At 38.6% G+C, this 20,890-nt stretch overlaps 1 protein-coding gene across 1 annotated transcript; it reads right to left on the minus strand.

Annotated features, from left to right (window-relative positions):
- Positions 1-1,312: 1,312 nt before the first annotated feature.
- On the minus strand, positions 1,313-16,097 carry LOC133985328 (NACHT, LRR and PYD domains-containing protein 12-like). Its single transcript, XM_062424939.1, has 11 exons — positions 16,028-16,097; positions 14,546-14,713; positions 13,794-13,913; positions 12,482-12,717; positions 10,541-12,350; positions 7,995-8,165; positions 6,510-6,680; positions 5,076-5,246; positions 3,690-3,860; positions 2,822-2,995; positions 1,313-1,779 (listed from the first exon to the last, which is right to left on the minus strand). The coding sequence occupies exons 2-11, from the start codon at positions 14,680-14,682 to the stop codon at positions 1,767-1,769; spliced, it is 3,174 nt and encodes a 1,057-aa protein (XP_062280923.1). The 5' UTR covers positions 14,683-14,713; positions 16,028-16,097; the 3' UTR covers positions 1,313-1,766.
- Between the last annotated feature and the right edge of the window lie 4,793 nt (positions 16,098-20,890).

Here is a 20,890-nt window from a genome sequence, read left to right on the forward strand (position 1 = left end):
ATGTGAGGATCAGATCTGATCCTGATCCAGGATGAACTGCGACACAAACGGAATTTTTCCTCAACATCAAAAAGGATTGGTTTTTAAGCCTAAATTACTTTGTGTGAGCTACTTTAACTGTTACTAAGACTGAGGCAGAAATCTGTCTTGTTTTAGGGTTTTCCTTTAATGGGAGAGTTTGTGATGTCCCCAGTTTGTCTTATTTAAAATGTGACATTTTGCTGTGTCTGTTTCTTTTTTAATGTTATATAGTGCATCTTATTTTAATGTGTCATTACTTGAACATGCAATAAAACTCTTTAACATGAACTCCTGATTTTATTTTTGCAGTGATAGTCCCAAAACAGATCCGACAAATCCAAGGCAGGAAAAACAGAAGTTAACTGGAGTTAATTTATGCAGAGTTCATGAAGGACCATAGAGGGAGTTTATTTTCCTCATTAATGTTGTTTTCCTTCACAGTTGTTTGCATTCCCTCTGAGGAAGCCCACGCTGACAGTATCTACAGCAGCTGAGATAACAACAGTACTATAAAGCTAAACATTGCTGTCAGGATATGAACCCTGTCTATAGATGTGACAGATATTAAAGAATACTGCTGGTTAACCACAAGGCACATATCACCATTCACAGACAGGATGAAACATACCAACCTCCCAGTGATTGAAGAAGTACTCAGATAAATAAGTAAAAATACAAATACAGCAATGTAAAAATGCTTTATTACAAGTAACAGTCATGCATGAACAATCCCACTTCAATAAGAGTACATCAGTATTATGAGTGTAGTAAAAGTAGTGGTTTGCCACTCTGACTATTATATATGAACACTGCACATAATACATCTCATCAAACACATCAAGTACACATTTTCCTGTTTATTAAGTTCTGCATATCTATCCGAAAGACATTTAAATGAGCACAGTGTAAAAAACATGAACATTTTTTTTCCTATATGAATTTTTAAAAACTCAAACAATCTATATTTAGCCTCAGTAAGACTGTCTTACCCACATCTACCAAACCCAAACCTTGTTAAAGACTGAAAACCTGCTGCTTCACCCACAACAAGCTGTTCATTAAGCATTAATTCATGTGTTTAATCTGCTGATAGCAAAGATATACTTCAAAGTAATGACACATAAGTCAACAGGAGGTTCAGCTGGAGATGAGTTGGACAGTAGAGAAGATACATTTCATGTTTTTAATGAAGTTGTGTCCACAGTCTGTTTGCATCATTATCGCTGTGTGCAGTGTTGTACAATACATGCAAGATGCTGCACTAATGTAGAAAACAAGATGTGATAGCTGCACTAATGTAGAAAACAAGATGTAAAGGATTTGATTGGATAGGGCTGAGTCACATGATATCACCTCTGAGTTTAAGTTACATACTTATTGTTAAAGACACCTGATTGGTTTACCTGTATATAAAAGCTACATACCTCTATTTTTAATATCTACATATAGAGACACTGACATGAAGAGTGTTTAAAAGTAATCAATCCAATATTTCAAATTAAAAAAACAACTCAAACAATAGGTTCCCATATTTATGAGGCTCATAACATCTGTTGGTTTTTTCATCTTAATAAACAAATGTCAACTTCAGCAAAATCCAGAGATAACTGTTCAGTTTGTAGTCAGTTAAGAGACTTAAGTGAAGACGACAAAATCCAGATCCAGACTCTGGTCCAGATGGATCATCAGGATCCAGCTGATCCTCTCTCAACACTCCTGGATGTTCACTCTCACTCTGACAGAGATCAACGCCTCCAGCTGATGAGAGAAGAAGAAAGAACAGAGGTGATAAATGAGTGTTTAGTGAGACTCACTTCATCAGCTGTCAGTCAGTGATGCAGCACATCCAGTATAAAGAGCAGCAGGGACTTCAGTCCTGTTCAGACCAGAAGTGGAACAGCTGTGCAGCGTAGCTTGCTTCCTTTCAGCTCTCATGTTAACGTGTTGGAGTGAACACACTGAGCTTCAAGCTCACACACCTGCACACACTTTTACTATCAAGTCTGTTTCCTCTGCAGATTTCACTGAAGTACACAGAGGAAATAAAGTGCTGAGAGTCATGAACACATCATTACTGCAGAAACAGAGACATTCACTCATCAGTTTACTGATGGATTTACTGCTGATACATGTCAACTCTTATCAAAGTTTAAAGCTACAGAGTCTCTGTGGGATTTGAAGATGTTTGCTGCTGTTAAATCATCACATGACAATCAGTCAGAGCTCTCAGATAAACAGCTGCTGTGATTCCTGGACTTCAGCAGAGGTTCTGGTCTGTATAAAGACCACATGGTTACTAAACGTAACGATGCTTGTGTGAAATCAGAGCCAGTGATTTGCAGGCTGCAGTCAGACTGATCTTAGAGCTCTGACAAAGATGAACTGATCAATTGTTTAGTGTTGAAATGAGAGAACAAACAGATGAGATCAGATTTGATGGTGTGACAGTTTGATGATGAGGACCACTGTCTCTATACATCTTGTTAGGATGTCAGCTGTAATCCAGCGTTATTTCCTGCAGACATCAACCCAACAACAACAGTCGTCTTCACATCAACTCAAACACATGATCACAACAAGCTTCTGGCTCTTCTGATTGGCTGACTGTTCTCTCTCTCTCTGTGTCTCTCTGTCCAATCCTGAAGCCGGTCACCATTGTCCTCTCACAGCTTCACTGAGGAAAGCAGCACTGAGAAGGTTGGAGGTTCACCAGGAAATACTGGATCTTTGCTTTGATACTGACTGTGTTTAATACTAAACTGCTGAAACCAGCACAGACTGACTCCAACTCTCTACTGACCTCAGAGTCTCCAGTCTGCAGTCTGGACTCTGCTGAAGATCAGACAGCTGCTTCAAATCGGAATCCTTCAGGTTGTTGTAGCTCAGATCCAGCTCTCTCAGATGGGAGGGGTTGGACTTCAGAGCTGAGGCCAGATAATCACAGCTGATCTTTGACAACCAGCAGCCCCACAATCTGAAGAATAAAAGAATAAAGTTGTCAGTTTAAAAGACAAAATTCATGTTTGAAATCATTAAATGTTTCATAATCTGTTTAGAGCTGAAGAAGATTTAAATGTAGAAATTTAGAAAATATAAACTCCAAACAGCTGAACCCAACAGGATGCAGGTTAAAAACTGTCAAATACAAACAGTGAAAAAGAAATTTTAACATTTAAACCATATTCATGTGTGTGGCAGTAATCATTCCTCCTGTCCATACTGACTGTGAAGTGGTCTCTTCCTAACACAGCTACACTGTAGGAAATTACTTCATAAGTTCATCTGAAGCTAATATGAGGCTTTGACAGTCTGGTAGACTCACACTTGATTTGTGTGACTCAAAGTTTCAGAATATTTACAACTAAATTCCCTCTTTGAGTTTGGATCCCTCCACTGCAGCTCAGCAAGGAAACACTGAAGAAACACAAACATACTTACTTGATATGTGGAACTCAGACTGCTGAAGCCTCATATTAGTTTAAACTCTGGAAGTCATTTTTACTCACAACAAGACTGTGGATTTTAAATTCCTGAAAACATTTAAATTCTACAGATTTGTGTTCAGCTAATCCTCAAAATTATGAACCAAACATTTGAAACATCCGTGAAGAATTTCAATTTAATATATAGAAAAATAAAACTAGCAAAGCTACAGTCAGTGAACTGACCTCAGAGTCTTCAGTCTACAGTCTGGACTCTCCAGTCCAGCAGACAGATGCTTCACTGATGAATCAGACAGTTTGTTTCCTCTCAGGTCCAGATGTGTCAGATGAGGGTTGGACTTCAGAGTTGAGGCCAAAACTTCACAGTGAGTCTCTGAGAGTCCACAGCCAGAAAGTCTGTAATGACACATATATTACAACATATGTTATCATGAAAGAGGACACTTTATATTTACTTCATGCATTTGATGATGAAACAGTTTGACATTCAATATTTTGATTAACATTTGATGACCAGTAAGCTACCAGAACACTCCCAGTTCAGCTGATGCTGTCTCACTGTGCTTGAATGAAACAATCATTCTCATCACTCTCTCTCAGACCTGCAGACTTTTAATCTTTGTTTTGCTTTAATCTTGCAGATGAAGGAGAGAAAATTGAGTTACATTGAGGCTTCATAATGTGCACAGTGTGTCTGTGTGATCTGATCCCATGTCTGTCTCCACAAAGTTAACATGAGGACATCTTGATTAGAAAACCACTTTTACTGTCCACTATGTTTAATGTGACTGCAGGATATTTAGACTCAGTTCAACTCAGTGAACAGTTCCAGTTGAGAAAGATCATCTCTCTTTGCTACCTGCTGCTGTCAGGTTCACATCCATAAGCAGCTACATTTACTGACTGTTCACAAACACTAATGAAACTAATGACCTGACCATATTACACCTGTATGTGTGTGTGTGTGTGTGTGTGTGTGTGTGTGTGTGTGTGTGTGTGTGTGTGTGTGTGTGTGTGTGTGTGTGTGTGTGTGTGTGTGAGTGTGTGCGTATGTGTATGTGTGTTTGTGTGTGTGTGTGTGTGTGTGTGTGTGTGTGGGTGTGTGAATGTGTGTGTGTGTGTGTGTGTGTGTGTGTGTCTGTGTGTGTGTGTGTGTGTGTGTGTGTGTGTGTGTGTGTGTGTGTGTGTGTGTGTGTGTGTGTGTGTGTGTGTGTAATAAGTTCATCTGAAGCTAATATGAGGCTTTGACAGTCTGGTAGACTCACACTTGATGTGTCTGACTCAAAGTTTCAGAATATTTAGAACTAAATTCCCTCTTTGAGTTTGGATCCCTCCACTGCAGCTCAGCAAGGTAACACTGAAGAAACACAAACATACTTACTTGATATGTGGAACTCAGACTGCTGAAGCCTCATATTAGTTTAAACTCTGGAAGTCATTTTTACACAGAACAAGACTGTGGGTTTTAAATTCCTGAAAACATTTAAATTCTACAGATTTGTGTTCAGCTAATCCTCAAAATTATGAACCAAACATTTGAAACTTCAGTGAAGAATTTCAATTTAATATATAAAAAAATAAAACTAGTAAAGCTACAGTCAGTGAACTGACCCCAGAGTCTCCAGTCTACAGTTTGGACTCTCCAGTCCAGCAGACAGAAGCTTCACTGATGAAACAGACAGCTTGTTTCCACTCAGGTCCAGATCTGTCAGATGAGGGTTGGACTTCAGAGCTGAGGCCAAAACTTCACAGTGAGTCTCTGAGAGTCCACAGCCAGAAAGTCTGTAATGACACATATATTACAACATATGTTATCATGAAAGAGGACACTTTATATTTACTTCATGCATTTAATGATGAAACAGTTTGACATTCAATATTTTTATTAACATTTGATCTTCACATCAGTGGTTCAGATCATCTTTTTTTAAGATATTTTAAAATATTTGTCTTCTGAGGCATTTTAATCCTTTAATGGACAGTTGAGAGATAAACAGGAAACAAGAGGAGAGAGAGACAGAGAATGACCTGCAACAAAGCTCCACCACCAGAATCAAAGCACAGACCAGTAAGCTACCAGAACACTCCCAGTTCAGCTGATGCTGTCTCACTGTGCTTGAATGAAACAATCATTCTCATCACTCTCTCTCATAGCTGCAGACTTTTAATCTTTGTTTTGCTTTAATCTTGCAGATGAAGGAGAGAACATGGAGTTACATTGAGGCTTCTATAATGTGCACAGTGTGTCTGTGTGATCTGATCCCATGTCTGTCTCCACAAAGTTAACATGAGGACATCTTGATTAGAAAACCACTTTTACTGTCCACTATGTTTAATGTGACTGCAGGATATTTTGACTCAGTTCAGCTCAGTGAACAGTTCCAGTTGAGAAAGATCATCTCTCTTTGCTACCTGCTGCTGTCAGGTTCACATCCATAAGCAGCTACATTTACTGACTGTTCACAAACACTAATGAAACTAATGACCTGACGATATTACACCTGTGTGTGTGTGTGTGTGTGTGTGTGTGTGTGTGTGTGTGTGTGTGTGTGTGTGTGTGTGTGTGGTGTGTGTGTGTGTGTGTGTGTGTGTGTGTGTGTGTGTGTGTGTGTGTGTGTGTGTGTGTGTGTGTGTGTGTGTGTGTGTGTGTGTAATAAGTTCAGATGAAGCTAATATGAGGCTTTGACAGTCTGGTAGACTCACACTTGATGTGTCTGACTCAAAGTTTCAGGATATTTAGAACTAAATTCCCTCTTTGAGTTTGGATCCCTCCACTGCAGCTCAGCAAGGAAACACTGAAGAAACACAAACATACTTACTTGATATGTGGAACTCAGACTGCTGAAGCCTCATATTAGTTTAAACTCTGGAAGTCATTTTTACACAGAACAAGACTGTGGATTTTAAATTCCTGAAAACATTTAAATTCTACAGATTTGTGTTCAGCTAATCCTCAAAATTATGAACCAAACATTTGAAACTTCAGTGAGGAATTTGAATTTAATATATAGGAAAAACTAGCAAAGCTACAGTCAGTGAACTCACATCAGAGTCTCCAGTCTACAGTCTGGACTCTCCAGTCCAGCAGACAGACGCTTCACTGATGAAACAGACAGCTTGTTGTTACTCAGGTCCAGATCTGTCAGATGAGGGTTGGACTTCAGAGCTGAGGCCAAAACTTCACAGTGAGTCTCTGAGAGTCCACAGTTAAAAAGTCTGTAATGACACATATATTACAACATATGTTATCATGAAAGAGGACACTTTATATTTACTTCATGCATTTGATGATGAAACAGTTTGACATTCAATATTTTGATTAACATTTGATCTTCACATCAGTGGTTCAGATCATCAATTATATATTCATTTTAATCTTTGTTTCTGAGGCATTTTATTCCTTTAATGGACAGTTGAGAGATAAACAGGAAACAAGAGGAGAGAGATACAGAGAATGACATGCAACAAAGGTCCACCACCAGAATCAAAGCACAGACCATTAAGCTACCAGAACACTCCCAGTTCAGCTGATGCTGTCTCACTGTGCTTGAATGAAACAATCATTCTCATCACTCTCTCTCATACCTGCAGACTTTTCATCTTTGTTTTGCTTTAATCTTGCAGATGAAGGAGAGAACATGGAGTTACGTTGAGGCTTCATAATGTGCACAGTGTGTCTGTGTGATCTGATCCCATGTCTGTCTCCACAAAGTTAACATGAGGACATCTTCATTAGAAAACCACTTTTACTGTCCACTATTTTTAATGTGACTGCAGGATATTTTGACTCAGTTCAACTCAGTGAACAGTTCCAGTTGAGAAAGATCATCTCTCTTTGCTACCTGCTGCTGTCAGGTTCACATCCATAAGCAGCTACATTTACTGACTGTTCACAAACACTAATGAAAATAATGACCTGACCATATTACACCTGTACATCATTGAATATGAATGTGATTAAATGTGTTGTGTTACTGTGTGTGTGTGTGTGTGTGTGTGTGTGTGTGTGTGTGTGTGTGTGTGTGAGTGTGTGTGTGTGTGTGTGTGTGTGTGTGTGTGTGTGTGTGTGTGTGTGTGTGTGTGTGTGTGTGTGTGTGTGTGTGTGTGTGTGTGTGTGTGTGTGTGTGTGTGTGTGTGTAATAAGTTCATCTGAAGCTAATATGAGGCTTTGACAGTGTGGTAGACTCACACTTGATGTGTCTGAATCAAAGTTTCAGAATATTTAGAACTAAATTCCCTCTTTGAGTTTGGATCCCTCCACTGCAGCTCAGCAAGGAAACACTGAAGAAACACAAACATACTTACTTGATATGTGGAACTCAGACTGCTGAAGCCTCATATTAGTTTAAACTCTGGAAGTCATTTTTACACACAACAAGACTGTGGATTTTAAATTCCTGAAAACATTTAAATTCTACAGATTTGTGTTCAGCTAATCCTGAAAATTATGAACCAAACATTTGAAACTTCAGTGAAGAATTTGAATTTAATATATAGGAAAACTAGCAAAGCTACAGTCAGTGAACTGACCCCAGAGTCTCCAGTCTACAGTTTGGACTCTCCAGTCCAGCAGACAGACGCTTCACTGATGAATCAGACAGCTTGTTCTTACTCAGGTCCAGATCTGTCAGATGAGGGTTGGACTTCAGAGCTGAGGCCAAAACTTCACAGTGAGTCTCTGAGAGTCCACAGTTAATGAATCTGTAATGACACATATATTACAACATATGTTATCATGAAAGAGGACACTTTATATTTACTTCATGCATTTGATGATGAAACAGTTTGACATTCACTATTTTTATCAACATTTGATCTTCACATCAGTGGTTCAGATCATCAATTATATATTCATTTTAATCTTTGTCTTCTGAGGCATTTTATTGCTTTAATGGACAGTTGAGAGATAAACAGGAAACAAGAGGAGAGAGAGACAGAGAATGACATGCAACAAAGGTCCACCACCAGAATCAAAGCACAGACCAGTAAGCTACCAGAACACTCCCAGTTCAGCTGATGCTGTCTCACTGTGCTTGAATGAAACAATCATTCTCATCACTCTCTCTCATACCTGCAGACTTTTAATCTTTGTTTTGCTTTAATCTTGCAGATGAAGGAGAGAACATGGAGTTACATTGAGGCTTCATAATGTGCACAGTGTGTCTGTGTGATCTGATCCCATGTCTGTCTCCACAAAGTTAACATGAGGACATCTTGATTAGAAAACCACTTTTATTGTCCACTATTTCTAATGTGACTGCAGGATATTTTGACTCAGTTCAACTCAGTGAACAGTTCCAGTTGAGAAAGATCATCTCTCTTTGCTACCTGCTGCTGTCAGGTTCACATCCATAAGCATCTACATTTACTGACTGTTCACAAACACTAATGAAACTAATGACCTGACAATATTACACCTGTACATCATTAAATATGAATGTGATTAAATATGTGTGTGTGTGTGTGTGTGTGTGTGTGTGTGTGTGTGTGTGTGTGTGTGTGTGTGTGTGTGTGTGTGTGTGTGTGTGTGTGTGTGTGTGTGTGTGTGTGTGTGTGTGTAATAAGTTCATCTGAAGCTAATATGAGGCTTTGACAGTCTGGTAGACTCACACTTGATTTGTGTGACTCAAAGTTTCAGAATATTTAGAACTAAATTCCCTCTTTGAGTTTGGATCCCTCCACTGCAGCTCAGCAAGGAAACACTGAAGAAACACAAACATACTTACTTGATATGTGGAACTCAGACTGCTGAAGCCTCATATTAGTTTAAACTCTGGAAGTCATTTTTACACACAACAAGACTGTGGATTTTAAATTCCTGAAAACATTTAAATTCTACAGATTTGTGTTCAGCTAATCCTCAAAATTATGAACCAAACATTTGAAACTTCAGTGAAGAATTTTAATTTAATATATAGAAATAAACTAGCAAAGCTACAGTCATTGAACTCACATCAGAGTCTCCAGTCTACAGTTTGGACTCTCCAGTCCAGCATACAGATGCTTCACTGATGAAACAGACAGTTTGTTGTGACTCAGATCCAGATATATCAGATGAGGGTTGGACTTCAGAGCTGAGGCCAAAACTTCACAGTGAGTCTCTGAGAGTCCACATTCAGAAAGTCTGTAATGACACATATATTACAACATATGTTATCATGAAAGAGGACACTTTATATTTACTTTATGCATTTGATGATGAAACAGTTTGACATTCACTATTTTGATTAATATTTGATCTTCACATCAGTGGTTCAGATCATCTTTTTTTTTAAAATATATATATATTTTAATTTTCTTTTTCTGAGGTATTTAATTCCTTTAGTGGACAGACTATAATGAATAGTAGTTTATTGAGGCTAATGTTGGTCAATGTTAGCAAGCTTTACAAATTGTTGTATAACTGACATTAATGAATCAGTTACATATTCAATTCAAATAACATTTAAATAATAATAATCATAATTATTATTATTATTATATTAATAATCATTATTATTATTATCATTACACAAAAGCTACACAACTAAATAAGTTTACAAAGTGCTGTTAAGGTATGAAAACTGTTTAGAGGTTGTTGCAAATAGAATAAATACAGTGTAATTCAGAAACAGTCCGCTGTGTAAAATCAGGTATTACATGTCTGATTATATATAATATAATAATAACTTTACTGCATTAACTGACAACTGTAAAATACTGATATATGTTAAATTCTGCTGTAATAAAACCTCAACCTATGAAGTACTTCATCTGTTTCACCAGCTTTGAACGATGCCTTCAACACCCAAAGGAAGAAAAATAGAAGAAAAACTGGATTTAAAAAATCCAATATTACTAGACATAGAATAACTGTGTTCTTTAATTTAACAGAAACAACCAACTGAATAAACATTATTTATGTTCAACATTTAAACAGCTCAAGAACATCTGTGACTAAATATGACATATTATAAATGTTATTTCAACTATAAACAAGTAGAGCACTATTATAACAATAATAAGAATGTATATGATTTATATTTGAAGAACTAAATACTAGTCTGATTTATAAAGTTAATCACATCTGGACTTACCGAGCCTTTCTGCAGTTCCTCACAGCTGGGATCAGTCTCCGTCGTCCCTCCTCTGATGTGTTGTACTCCCTCAGGTCAAACTCATCCAGAACCTCCTCTGACATCTGCAGCATGTAGGCCAGAGCTGAGCAGTCGAACACAGAGAGTCTCTTCCCTGATCTGTTCTCTGACTTCAGGAACTCTTTGATCTCCTGATGTACTGAGCGGTCGTTCATCTCCATCAGACAGTGGAAGATGTTGATGCTTTTGTCAAGAAAGATAAAATGACTGTCCATCTCCTTCAGGTTGTTGATGACTCTCTCGATGGTTTCTGGACTGTTGTCTGTCTGACCCAGCAGGCCTCCTAAGAGACTCTGGTTGGACTCCAGGGAGAGGCCATGAAGGAAGCGGACAAACAGATCCAGGTGGCCATTTTTACTTCTAAGAGATTTCTCCATGGCTTTCTTCAGGAAGTCATCCAGAGATGTATAACTGTAGTAATATGCGAAATTGCTTTTTCCCCTCAGGAAGTCCTTCACTACCTCTGTGTTGCTGCTGGTGTAACAGTGGTACATGTAGACTGCAGCCAGAAACTCCTGAACGCTCAGATGAACAAAGCTGTAGACTGTTTTCTGGAAGATCACACTCTCTCTTTTGAAGATCTGTGTACAAAATCCTGATAACACAGAGGCCTCTGTGACATCAAGACCACACTGCTCCAGGTCTTCTTGGTAGAACATGATGTTTCCTTTCTCCAGTTGTTCAAACGCCAGCCTCCCCAGCTTCAGAAGAAGATCTCTGTCAGCCTCCGTCAGCTCCTGTGGACTCGTCTCATGTCTTTCATCATACTTGTTCTTCTTCGTCTTTATCTGAACCAGCAGGAAGTGTAAGTACAGGTCAGTCAGGGTCTTGGGCAGCTCTCCTCTCTGGTCTGTAGTCAACATGTGGTCCAGAACTGTAGCAGTGATCCAGCAGAAGACTGGGATGAGACACATGATGTGGAGGCTCCTGGATATCTTGATGTGTGAGATGATTGTGCTGGACTGCTCTTCATCACTGAATCTCCTCCTGAAGTACTCCTCCTTCTGGGCGTCAGTGAAGCCTCGTACTTCTGTTAGCCTGTCCACATATGAAGGAGGGATCTGATTGGCTGCTGCAGGTCTAGTAGTTATCCAGATGAGAGCCGATGGAAGCAGATTCCCCTTGATGAGGTTTGTCAACAGCACGTTGACTGATGACTTCTGTGTGACATCAGTCACGACCTCACTGTTGTTGAAATCCAGTGAAAGTCTGCTTTCATCCAGGCCGTCAAAGATGAACAAAACTTTACAGACAGCGAGCTTCTCTGCTGTGAGCTTCTGTAATGTTGGATAGAAAACATGGATCAGCATGAGCAGACTGTACTGTTCATCTTTGATCAGGTTCAGAGCCCTGAACGAGAACAGAATCAGCAGACTGATATGTTGGTTTTTGGAGCGCTGTGCCCAGTCCAGAGTGAACTTCAGCACTGAGAAGGTTTTTCCAACGCCAGCGACGCCGTTCATCAGAACCACTTTGATGTGTTTCTGTTGGTCAGGTAAGACTTTAAAGATGTCCTGACACTTGATTGGAGCGTCATGAAGGGTCTTCATCTTGGAAGCTGTTTCAAGCTGCCTCACCTCATGTTGGGTATTAACCTCTTCACTCTGTCCCTCTGTGATGTAGACCTCAGTGAAGATGCTGATGAGAAGGATTTTACTTCCTGCTTCATCAGTTCCTTGAGTCACACATTCACATGTGCTGCTCAGACTGATCTGATGTTCATCTAAAACCTCCTGCAGACCACTTTCTGCTGAAAGAGAAGAACAAAGGTAGAATTAAACAGAAATCAGTTTGACTGTTAATGTTCAGCAGGATAGAGGAGGTAGATTCCTGTCCTGTTTTCAGAGATGATGACATCAGCAGACAGATCTTCAGTCTTACTTTGTACAGTGCTGGCCTGACTGTCTGTCTGCAGTCCAGGTCTGGTTCTGCATCCTTCTGCACACTGGGGACAGGAGGAGTCTCCTGATGAAGCAGACTGGTCCCAGTATGAAGTTATGCACTTTAAGCAGAACCAGTGTCCACAGCTGGTAGAGACTGGATCCTTCAGGACGTCCTGACACAAAGAACAGCAGGACAGCTGCTCCTCCACACAAACAGCCCTCCTCTTCCTCTCTCTGTGGACATGAACACATTCTTTATGACACATGACATTAGTGGAGGCCAACCAACAGCTCACAAGCTGCATGCAGATCTTTCCCCACATAAACAGTCCAGACTGTCAGTATCTGGAGGAAAATGAGGAGGAAGAAGAAGAAGAAGAAGAAGAAGAAGAAGAAGAAGAAGAAGAAGAAGAAGAAGAAGAAGAAGAAGAAGAAGAAGAAGAAGAAGAAGAAGAAGAAGAAGAAGAAGAAGAAGAAGAAGGAGTTGTTCTGTTAATAAAACTCCACAGGGCTCCTTTAAGCTACTCTGAGCCATTAAAAGTCAGGAAATATAAGCAGGAGGAAAACAGAAAAGTCCACTAGTGAAAAATAACAGACTGCTGCTCTTTTGTGTTTTGCTGCTGAACAGAGCTCTGCTAAATATCTTTATATATAATATTTCTCTCTCTCTGTTTCTGCTATAGTCTCTCTCCCTCTGTGTGAGTGTGATACAACAGTTTGACACATTTGACTTTTCCCAAAAGTTAAATATCAGATTCAGTTTCCTCTGCTGCAGTGGTCAGTCTGCAGTGATAAATCAGCTGCAGCAGGCTGTTTCTATTCATTTACATGACCTCCTCCCATATTTAGTGTCTTTGAACAGGAACACATTAAGACACAGTCTGTATTATATGAAACCAAACACTCCATTTTATATTTAGTAAATAAGGACAGCCACAGTTTGACTTGTTAACAAAATGACATATTAACAATGTAAAGCAATTCTTACCAGTGTATCTTGATTGGGAATTAAATGAATGCAAAGAAAGTTACTTTATTAACTTCACTTTTTGATTTATTTCAAATCCAAATAAGTGCAATGAGCCTGAGGAAACATAATGTCTACTCCAAGAACATAGTTTGCCTTTAACAAAAAGAATATATGTAAGTAACTAGTAGTGTGATTGATTACTTTCTTTTGATTAACGACCCCCTAACACTGGTTGTCAGTCAGTGACTGGTCTAAAGATTTTTTTAGAAAGTTTGTTTTTAAATGACATTTCAACACTGAATCATCTTCAGGTCAGTTTACAGTAGAAACAGTCTCTTACTTTGTGTCTGAGGGTCCAGGTTCATTACTGAATTCTGGAGGATGATCATTAGACCGGTCACTCCTCATAGACACACAGCTGGATACTGGAGACTCTGCTCTCTGTCTGTGGTGATGATGTCTGGAAACAACAAATGTTTTACATCCATCATTACTTGTTGTAAAGAGCAGATATAAACACACGTAGACACAGCTGCCACTTTATATGTAGATGGCTGAACCTGCTGCAGAAGATCTTCAGACTAATAACTGATGGAGATGATTTAGTAGACTGTATGTTGTCAGTCAGTGTTGTGTACAATGCTGTGATACGATTAGGGCTATCAATCGATACATTTTTTTAAAATTGCAATTAGTTGCTGAACTTCAAAAGTTAATCACATTTTGTCATTGCATGTTTAAAATTCTATTATTTTACATTTCACAACAGTTTTAAGTTCATATTAACAATGTAAAGCAAGTCTTACCAGTTTATCTTGATTGGGAATCAAACGAATGCAAAGGGAGTTACTTTATTAACTTCACTTTTTGATTTATTTCAAATCAAAAGAATGAAAGTGTAATGGGCCTGAGGAAACATAATGTCTACTCAAAGAACATAGTTTGCCTTCAACACAAAGAATATATGTAAGTAACTAGTAGTGTGATTGATTACTTTCTTTTGACTAAGATTTTTTTAGAAAGTTTGTTTTTAAATGACATTTCAACACTGAATCATCTTCAGGTCAGTTTACAGTAGAAACAGTCTCTTACTTTGTGTCTGAGGGTCCAGGGTCATTACTGAAGTCTGGAGGATGATCATTAGACCAGTCACTCTTCATAGACACACAGCTGGATATTAGAGACTCTGCTCCGTCCTCCTCTTCCTCCTCTTCCTCCTCTTTCTTCATCTTCTGGAGTCTGAGAGGTAAACCAGTAACACTGGAGACACACACACACACACAGTATAATAAAGCCAGTCCTGCTTCTCAAATTAGTTTCTTAGTGGGTGATTCTCGCGAAATCAGACTTATGAGGTGGCATGAAGCATTTTGATGAATAAAGTAAATGCCATAAAAATAAGAAAGATATAATTAGAAACAACTTCTCATGGTTTACTTTGCACATGTTTTTAACTGATCATCATGAATACATATTTTGTTGTTTTTTCACATTTAGGGTAAAATTCTCATTACTGCAACGTGTCCCTCACTGAATTTGGGCTCTTTGAAATAGAAGTATTAGTAATTAAAATAGATAAAAAAAGAAAAAGTTTCGGTGCATGTTATACTGCAAACAGTTACAGTTAAATAAACATGTGATATTTGATATAGTTGTTGCAGTTTCTAATTTTTAATTATTATATATCCTATTATGGTTGTAGTGGCAATTTGTCCAGAAAAATTAAAAATTAAACTTTAAACCAAACTTAATCAAAAGGCCACTGATGCACCATGGAGATGTGGTTTAACGAAGCCAAAAGAAGATGAATATCCATTCCAATCTTGCGTTTTTGTTTGGATTTATTGCAACAAAACAAAACAAACAAAAGAACAAAGAAAAACCATGGCTGCTGCTGCCTATAAACCACCCAGGTGCATGCTGGTCCTCAATGTGCCCACAGTGTTAACCAATTACCAAAACATAAACTAAAATACTAACTATGCAAATCTAAATATGCTAAAGAAATAACTAAATAATAACAAATATTGTAATGTAGTGCTTGCATGAAATCGAATTCATTAAAATGTAAATAAAATAAAAACAGCAAGGGAGTGCAAAATGTTCAAAAAACCTACTTTTTAGCGCCTTTTATCTGTAGACTAGTATTGTAAAAGTGAAAATTACATGAATATTTATACTTAGAAACATGGAATAACAGACCCTGTGTTTATTACGTGTTTATGTCGTTACGACACAACCAATTAGTGTTATTTATCAATAAATAGGCTACTATAAGCTTATATTTGAGTTTTTATGTTTAGATTTGATCTCTTTATTAAAACTACCTCCATTGTGTGTGGTGTAACAGGTCAAACCACTTTTACTACTTCTCTTTATTTAGACCATTACATCGCTGTGAGGACGCAGAAACCAGGAAATGAAAAACAGTTAACAACTTTTGAAGACGTTAAACACTGATTTTATATTCTTCTGACTCCGTTTAATCAATTAAACAATTATTGTGAAAAATAATCAGCAGACTGATCATTAATGACAGTAATCATTATATACAGCGCTGATATTAACACTCACCGACTTCAGACGTGTTGTTTTCCTGCTTCTGCTCTGCGGACTGTAAAATGGATCCTGACTGAATACTTTGACATGCTCCCATACCTGTTCTTACCTGTTCCTACCTGCTCCACCCTCCTCTAACTGCGCACTTTGAAATTCAATTATTTGCATTGCAAAACGCCACCAAATGAAAAGCATGCAGTATGTAGACCAGGATCCATGTGACATTATTCTGAGAATAAATGAATACCTTCATCATCGGCATGTTAAAGCCTCTGTCAGCCTCTCCTCCCGCCATGGTGAACCTTTTGCCATATCTTTCTACTGAGTTTGACTTTGATCATGATCATCAGTAACAGAGTGTGTCATGTTAGGCCGATGGCAGACTATCGTGATTAAAAATGCCCATCGCTGTGGCATGAGTTTAGTGTGATCATGTTTGTCATCAGAGGAAACGCAAGCAGAGTAAACTCCTGACATTTCAACACACCAGTGTTTCCCATTAATTATCTAGACTGTGACGTGGCGGCCCATCATAGTCTAATTTATGCCACCACCGTTTCATAGTGAGCTGAACATGTCTGTACAGTCTGCAAAATGTACAGCAAAGCATCTCACCCTGCACCAGAGCTGCTACTCTGCCCTAATGAACTTAAATAATCACTTCAGCTCCCTTTGTTTCAGAGCTGAAATACGAGCATTAGTCTTTTCTTTTTTAATAGTTTGTTTGGAACATTTAGGAGTAGGCCTAGAATTTCTTTCCCATGCTTTGAAGCTGTGTCATCACCATTCGTACCTTTACAACCAGTAGTTAAATTACTAAAGCACAAAGTTGTTTAGAGCACTATTTTTATTTTATTTTTTATAGATATAACCTCTTAATTTTGGGTCCACCATAATGATGCATTTTACTTAAAAAATGTGCCCGCGGAAACATGAGCCACAGATCAGACCGGGATGAATGACTGTGTGTATTTAACCAGGGACGAGGAGATCACAAGGAGCAGGAGAGGCCGCAGATTTGCAGAGTGACTGTCGGGATTTATCTTGGGGAGGAGAGGAAAGTAAGGCTCAGCAGGAGTGTTAGGATGTTTGGAGCGTATGGAGATGTATGTGGAGGGTTTTGAAGTGGAACATTTTATCTAAACCTAAAGCTGAAGCTGCTGTCCAGAGAGGAGAAGATGATGTCCGAACACACCTGACCTGATATTGGTGAAAAACCTTGAAGCGTGAGCTGCCGTATAGAAGTCCAACCGTTCTACCTCTACACAGCAGTGAATGTTTTTCTAGGTTTATATTTAAAAAAATGTTTAAAACAACAAATATTTAAATTCATGAAGGAATAAAAAGTAACAGCGGCAAAACTTGTGTTACTGTTATCCTGTGTGATTTATTTGGATGGAAACCTGACCTGAGGACGATGGACTTCCAGAAACTAAATTGACATTCATTTAATTTAATTAAACCCTTACATACTGTTCATGGTCAAATTTGACATATTTTTTACATTTGAGAGCTGTAAAAACACCTGATACACATTTCTTATGGCTGGACTTTTCCCAATGTGACCCACAGTATACACAAATGGACCTGTGTTTATGAAAAACATCAAATCAAAATTAGTATTCAAACATTATTGTTATATTATATATATATAGTTATATTGATCATATTCTATAAAATGTTCTCCTGGACCATAAAATAGTGCTTGTGAATGTCTTTTAATTAAACATTTATTAAAGACTGATGGGGAATGTGTGAATGTGAATTGGTGTAGAGACTAATTATGAATCAGAATATTTATTCAAATTGTCTGCTGCTACAGATTGATATTTAAATAATAAACACTGGAGCAATAATCAGGTGTTTCTTACTTATTTCTACATAGTGAACGCTGACGTCTGCATATTTGACGTAGGCTACTGATGGATGAGAATGAGATAAAATGATATCATTGTAAAGGTAAATTACCCTAAAGATAAAAATATGAATATATATAATAATATATTTTATAATACAAATATCTACCACTAGGTGGCAGTGTTGTCAAACAGATACTATTAAATGTCCTGAAACTCTTGCTTTCTGCAGGGAAGTGACCCCAGCACTAAGGACACGTGCAGCCTAATGAGACACAGCAGACAGAGTTGGAAAAATCCCAACTACTACTGAGTGTACGATATAATGTCACTACTACTACTACGCCTTGAAGCTGTTGGCCTCCCTTCAGACAAAGCTTCCAGAGTTGACTTGCTTAAATTTGGATACCTGTTGCATCATTTTTATGTTATTTGATCCCATAGACACTTAACAATTTAACCAATACAGCCTGATATTACTGTTTAACATGATTCAGATTACACATAATACATGAAAAATGTCTGGCTGGAGACATTTATTAGTTTCTGACTCTGAAAGTGGGAAAAACTGTAAAATTCCCCCAAACTGTATCTCTTAACTCTGTGTTTAACAAATTTCAAACATTTAGGTCATTCAACATAATCTCCTTGTGACTAATGTAATAACTCATTTAATATCTTTCCACTTCCATTCACTGAGCCTCCCCTGAAACTGTTTAAAGCCTCTCTGGGGAAGCCCGCCTGCCACTTTAAAAAACCTCTGTGCTACAGTAAATGGTGCTTGTTGAGTCTCTGATATCCTTTACTTCATAAATAAACACTACAAATCCTCCTTTGTTCATCTCACAGCTCTGCCAGATGAACTACAATAAGGGAGAACGGAGTTGGTAGTCAAACTTTTTTACTTTACTTTGAATTCCTCATAAACCGTATACTGAATAGATTCCCTTTTAATTTGTAATGAAAGTCTAAAGTGTCCGTTCAGTTCAGTGTCCTTCAGCTGATTTTGTTCAAAAGATAAAGGCCGTCAAATATGTTTTGTGCACTTCTGACAACCGTCCCCATTGTGGGGTTGGTTGGTTGCCCCTGTGTTAAACTCTTGCTTTCTGCAGGGATGTGACTCCAGCACTGATGACACGTGAAGCCTGATGAGACACAGCAAGTGTTTCATTCATACAATCATCAATTAAAACTACATATATTACCTACAGAGTAGAGACAGGAAAAGAGAACAGCGTACAGACAACAGAGAGTAACCATAAATAGTCAACTTTATTTGAGAGGGAAAAAAAGTAAAGAAAAAGTGTATTGTCATTATTGTTCTTCTCTCCAGTGGGCATGACTGATCTCATTTCCTCCAAACAAAGCGACTGAACAGTTTTTGAATGAGGTGTGCAGATGTGTGCTATGTTCTGTGTTACAGGTGGATAATCACATACTGAGAAATCTATGTTTGACATCATAAAGTTCTCTCTATGATAAGCACATTTTTCACATTTATCCGTGGTGTGAAATAACTCACATTCCTGTTATGTAATCACTGACTAAGGGAAACGCCCACTGGCTGCTCCGGAGCTCAGAACAACCCGAGCGGAACTTTTTAGGAAATCTGGGTAAACTTTGCAGGCAAACAGCTCCTGTAATTGATCTAGATCGGATCAGGTAGTGGAGGGAAAGTGCTTTTTGTTCTGCTGAGATGTTTACACAGAGTAAAGACGCTGTTGCTGTTTTTTCTGGACGTTTTTTGAGCGGATTATTGACGAACTCCGGTTGGAAAACGTTGAAACTAGGACATATTTATCTTTATTTCTCTACCTTGCTGCTCCTATTTGGACATTTTGTGGTTTTCTGTGTGAAACGAAATGCTACTTCAAATACAGACAATGCTGAGTCGACGGTTGGCAGAATGTCATAGCAGCAGTTCATCTGTGTTTCCTCCATGCCGCTCGTTACCTCATTTTTCTGGGGAAGCCCTGTTATTCCCTCATTGGTCGTTAGGGGGTGCCCGTTCCCCGGAAAGGACTATGCTTGGGCGGTCCCTAAGCACCATCCAGCCCCTCTGCGCGCACACCGCTGCTCGTGGCTGGCAGTAGCTGCACGGTACAACTATCCCACCAACTCAGTCAAAGCTGCGCCCCAAGGTGAGTAAAATGTCTAATTGTTTCGATAGATAGATAGATAGATAGATAGATAGATAGATAGATAGATAGATAGATAGATAGATAGATAGATAGATAGATAGATAGATAGATAGATAGATAGATAGATAGATAGATTGACACAAGCAATACATAGAGGTTAAAAAAGCACATACATATGTCTGCACTTGTCAGGGATAAAACGAAAAAGTCCAGGACTTATTTCCATCGTTGCCCCGATAAAAACGGAAGCCTTTGATGAACTAAAAGATATTTGTCCATTGTCGACCTGAAGCGTCCAGGTGGAAATCCCAAGGTGGGGCAGTGTGGAGGAGAGACGTCAGGTGTCAGATTAGATGCTCGCTCTCTGGCACATTGTGTTTAATATTACAGATAAAACGTTTCGCGTTGTCGCGTTTATTCATGATGGTAAATGATCTGAAGATGCGATTAGTTTAGAATAATCAGTGTGTTTTATTGCGACAGACTGTGGCTGTATCATCGGCATGTTAAAGCCTCTCCTCCCGCCATGGTGAACATTTCACCACACTGCAGACAACACGAGCCACAGATCAGACCGCTGTGCGATGAATTACTGTCTTTATTTAACCTCTCTCTCCCTCTCTCTCTCTCTCTCTATTTCTCTCGCTCTCCCTTTCTCTCCCCCCCACCCTCTCTCTCTCGCTCTCTCTCTCTGTACTGCATGTTGAGAGGTTGGTGGTGAGAGTTTGCGATTTTTTTTCTAAATCTTTCTTCCGTTTTCTTATGTTCACTATCTGGTGTTTTTTAGTGATTTGCGTTTGTTTGTAGTGTGGTTCCTCTCTCTCTCTCTCTCTCTCTCTCTCTCTCTCTCTCTCTCTCTCTCTCTCTCTCTCTCTCTCTCT

Source organism: Scomber scombrus, chromosome 8 (assembly GCF_963691925.1).
Source record: "Scomber scombrus chromosome 8, fScoSco1.1, whole genome shotgun sequence".
NCBI classification, from domain to species: domain Eukaryota; kingdom Metazoa; phylum Chordata; class Actinopteri; order Scombriformes; family Scombridae; genus Scomber; species Scomber scombrus.

Bases quoted from the DNA above. Each gene is read 5' to 3' on its own strand.
- LOC133985328 (XM_062424939.1), bottom strand. From the start codon at position 14,682: ATGAAGAAAGAGGAGGAAGAGGAGGAAGAGGAGGACGGAGCAGAGTCT. The intron at 12,351-12,481 runs GTAAGACTGAAG...CTTCTCTTTCAG, and splicing joins TCAGGCCAGCACTGTACAAA to CAGAAAGTGGTCTGCAGGAG. The intron at 6,681-7,994 runs GTCAGTTCACTG...GTGTCATTACAG, and splicing joins TGTAGACTGGAGACTCTGGG to ACTTTTTAACTGTGGACTCT.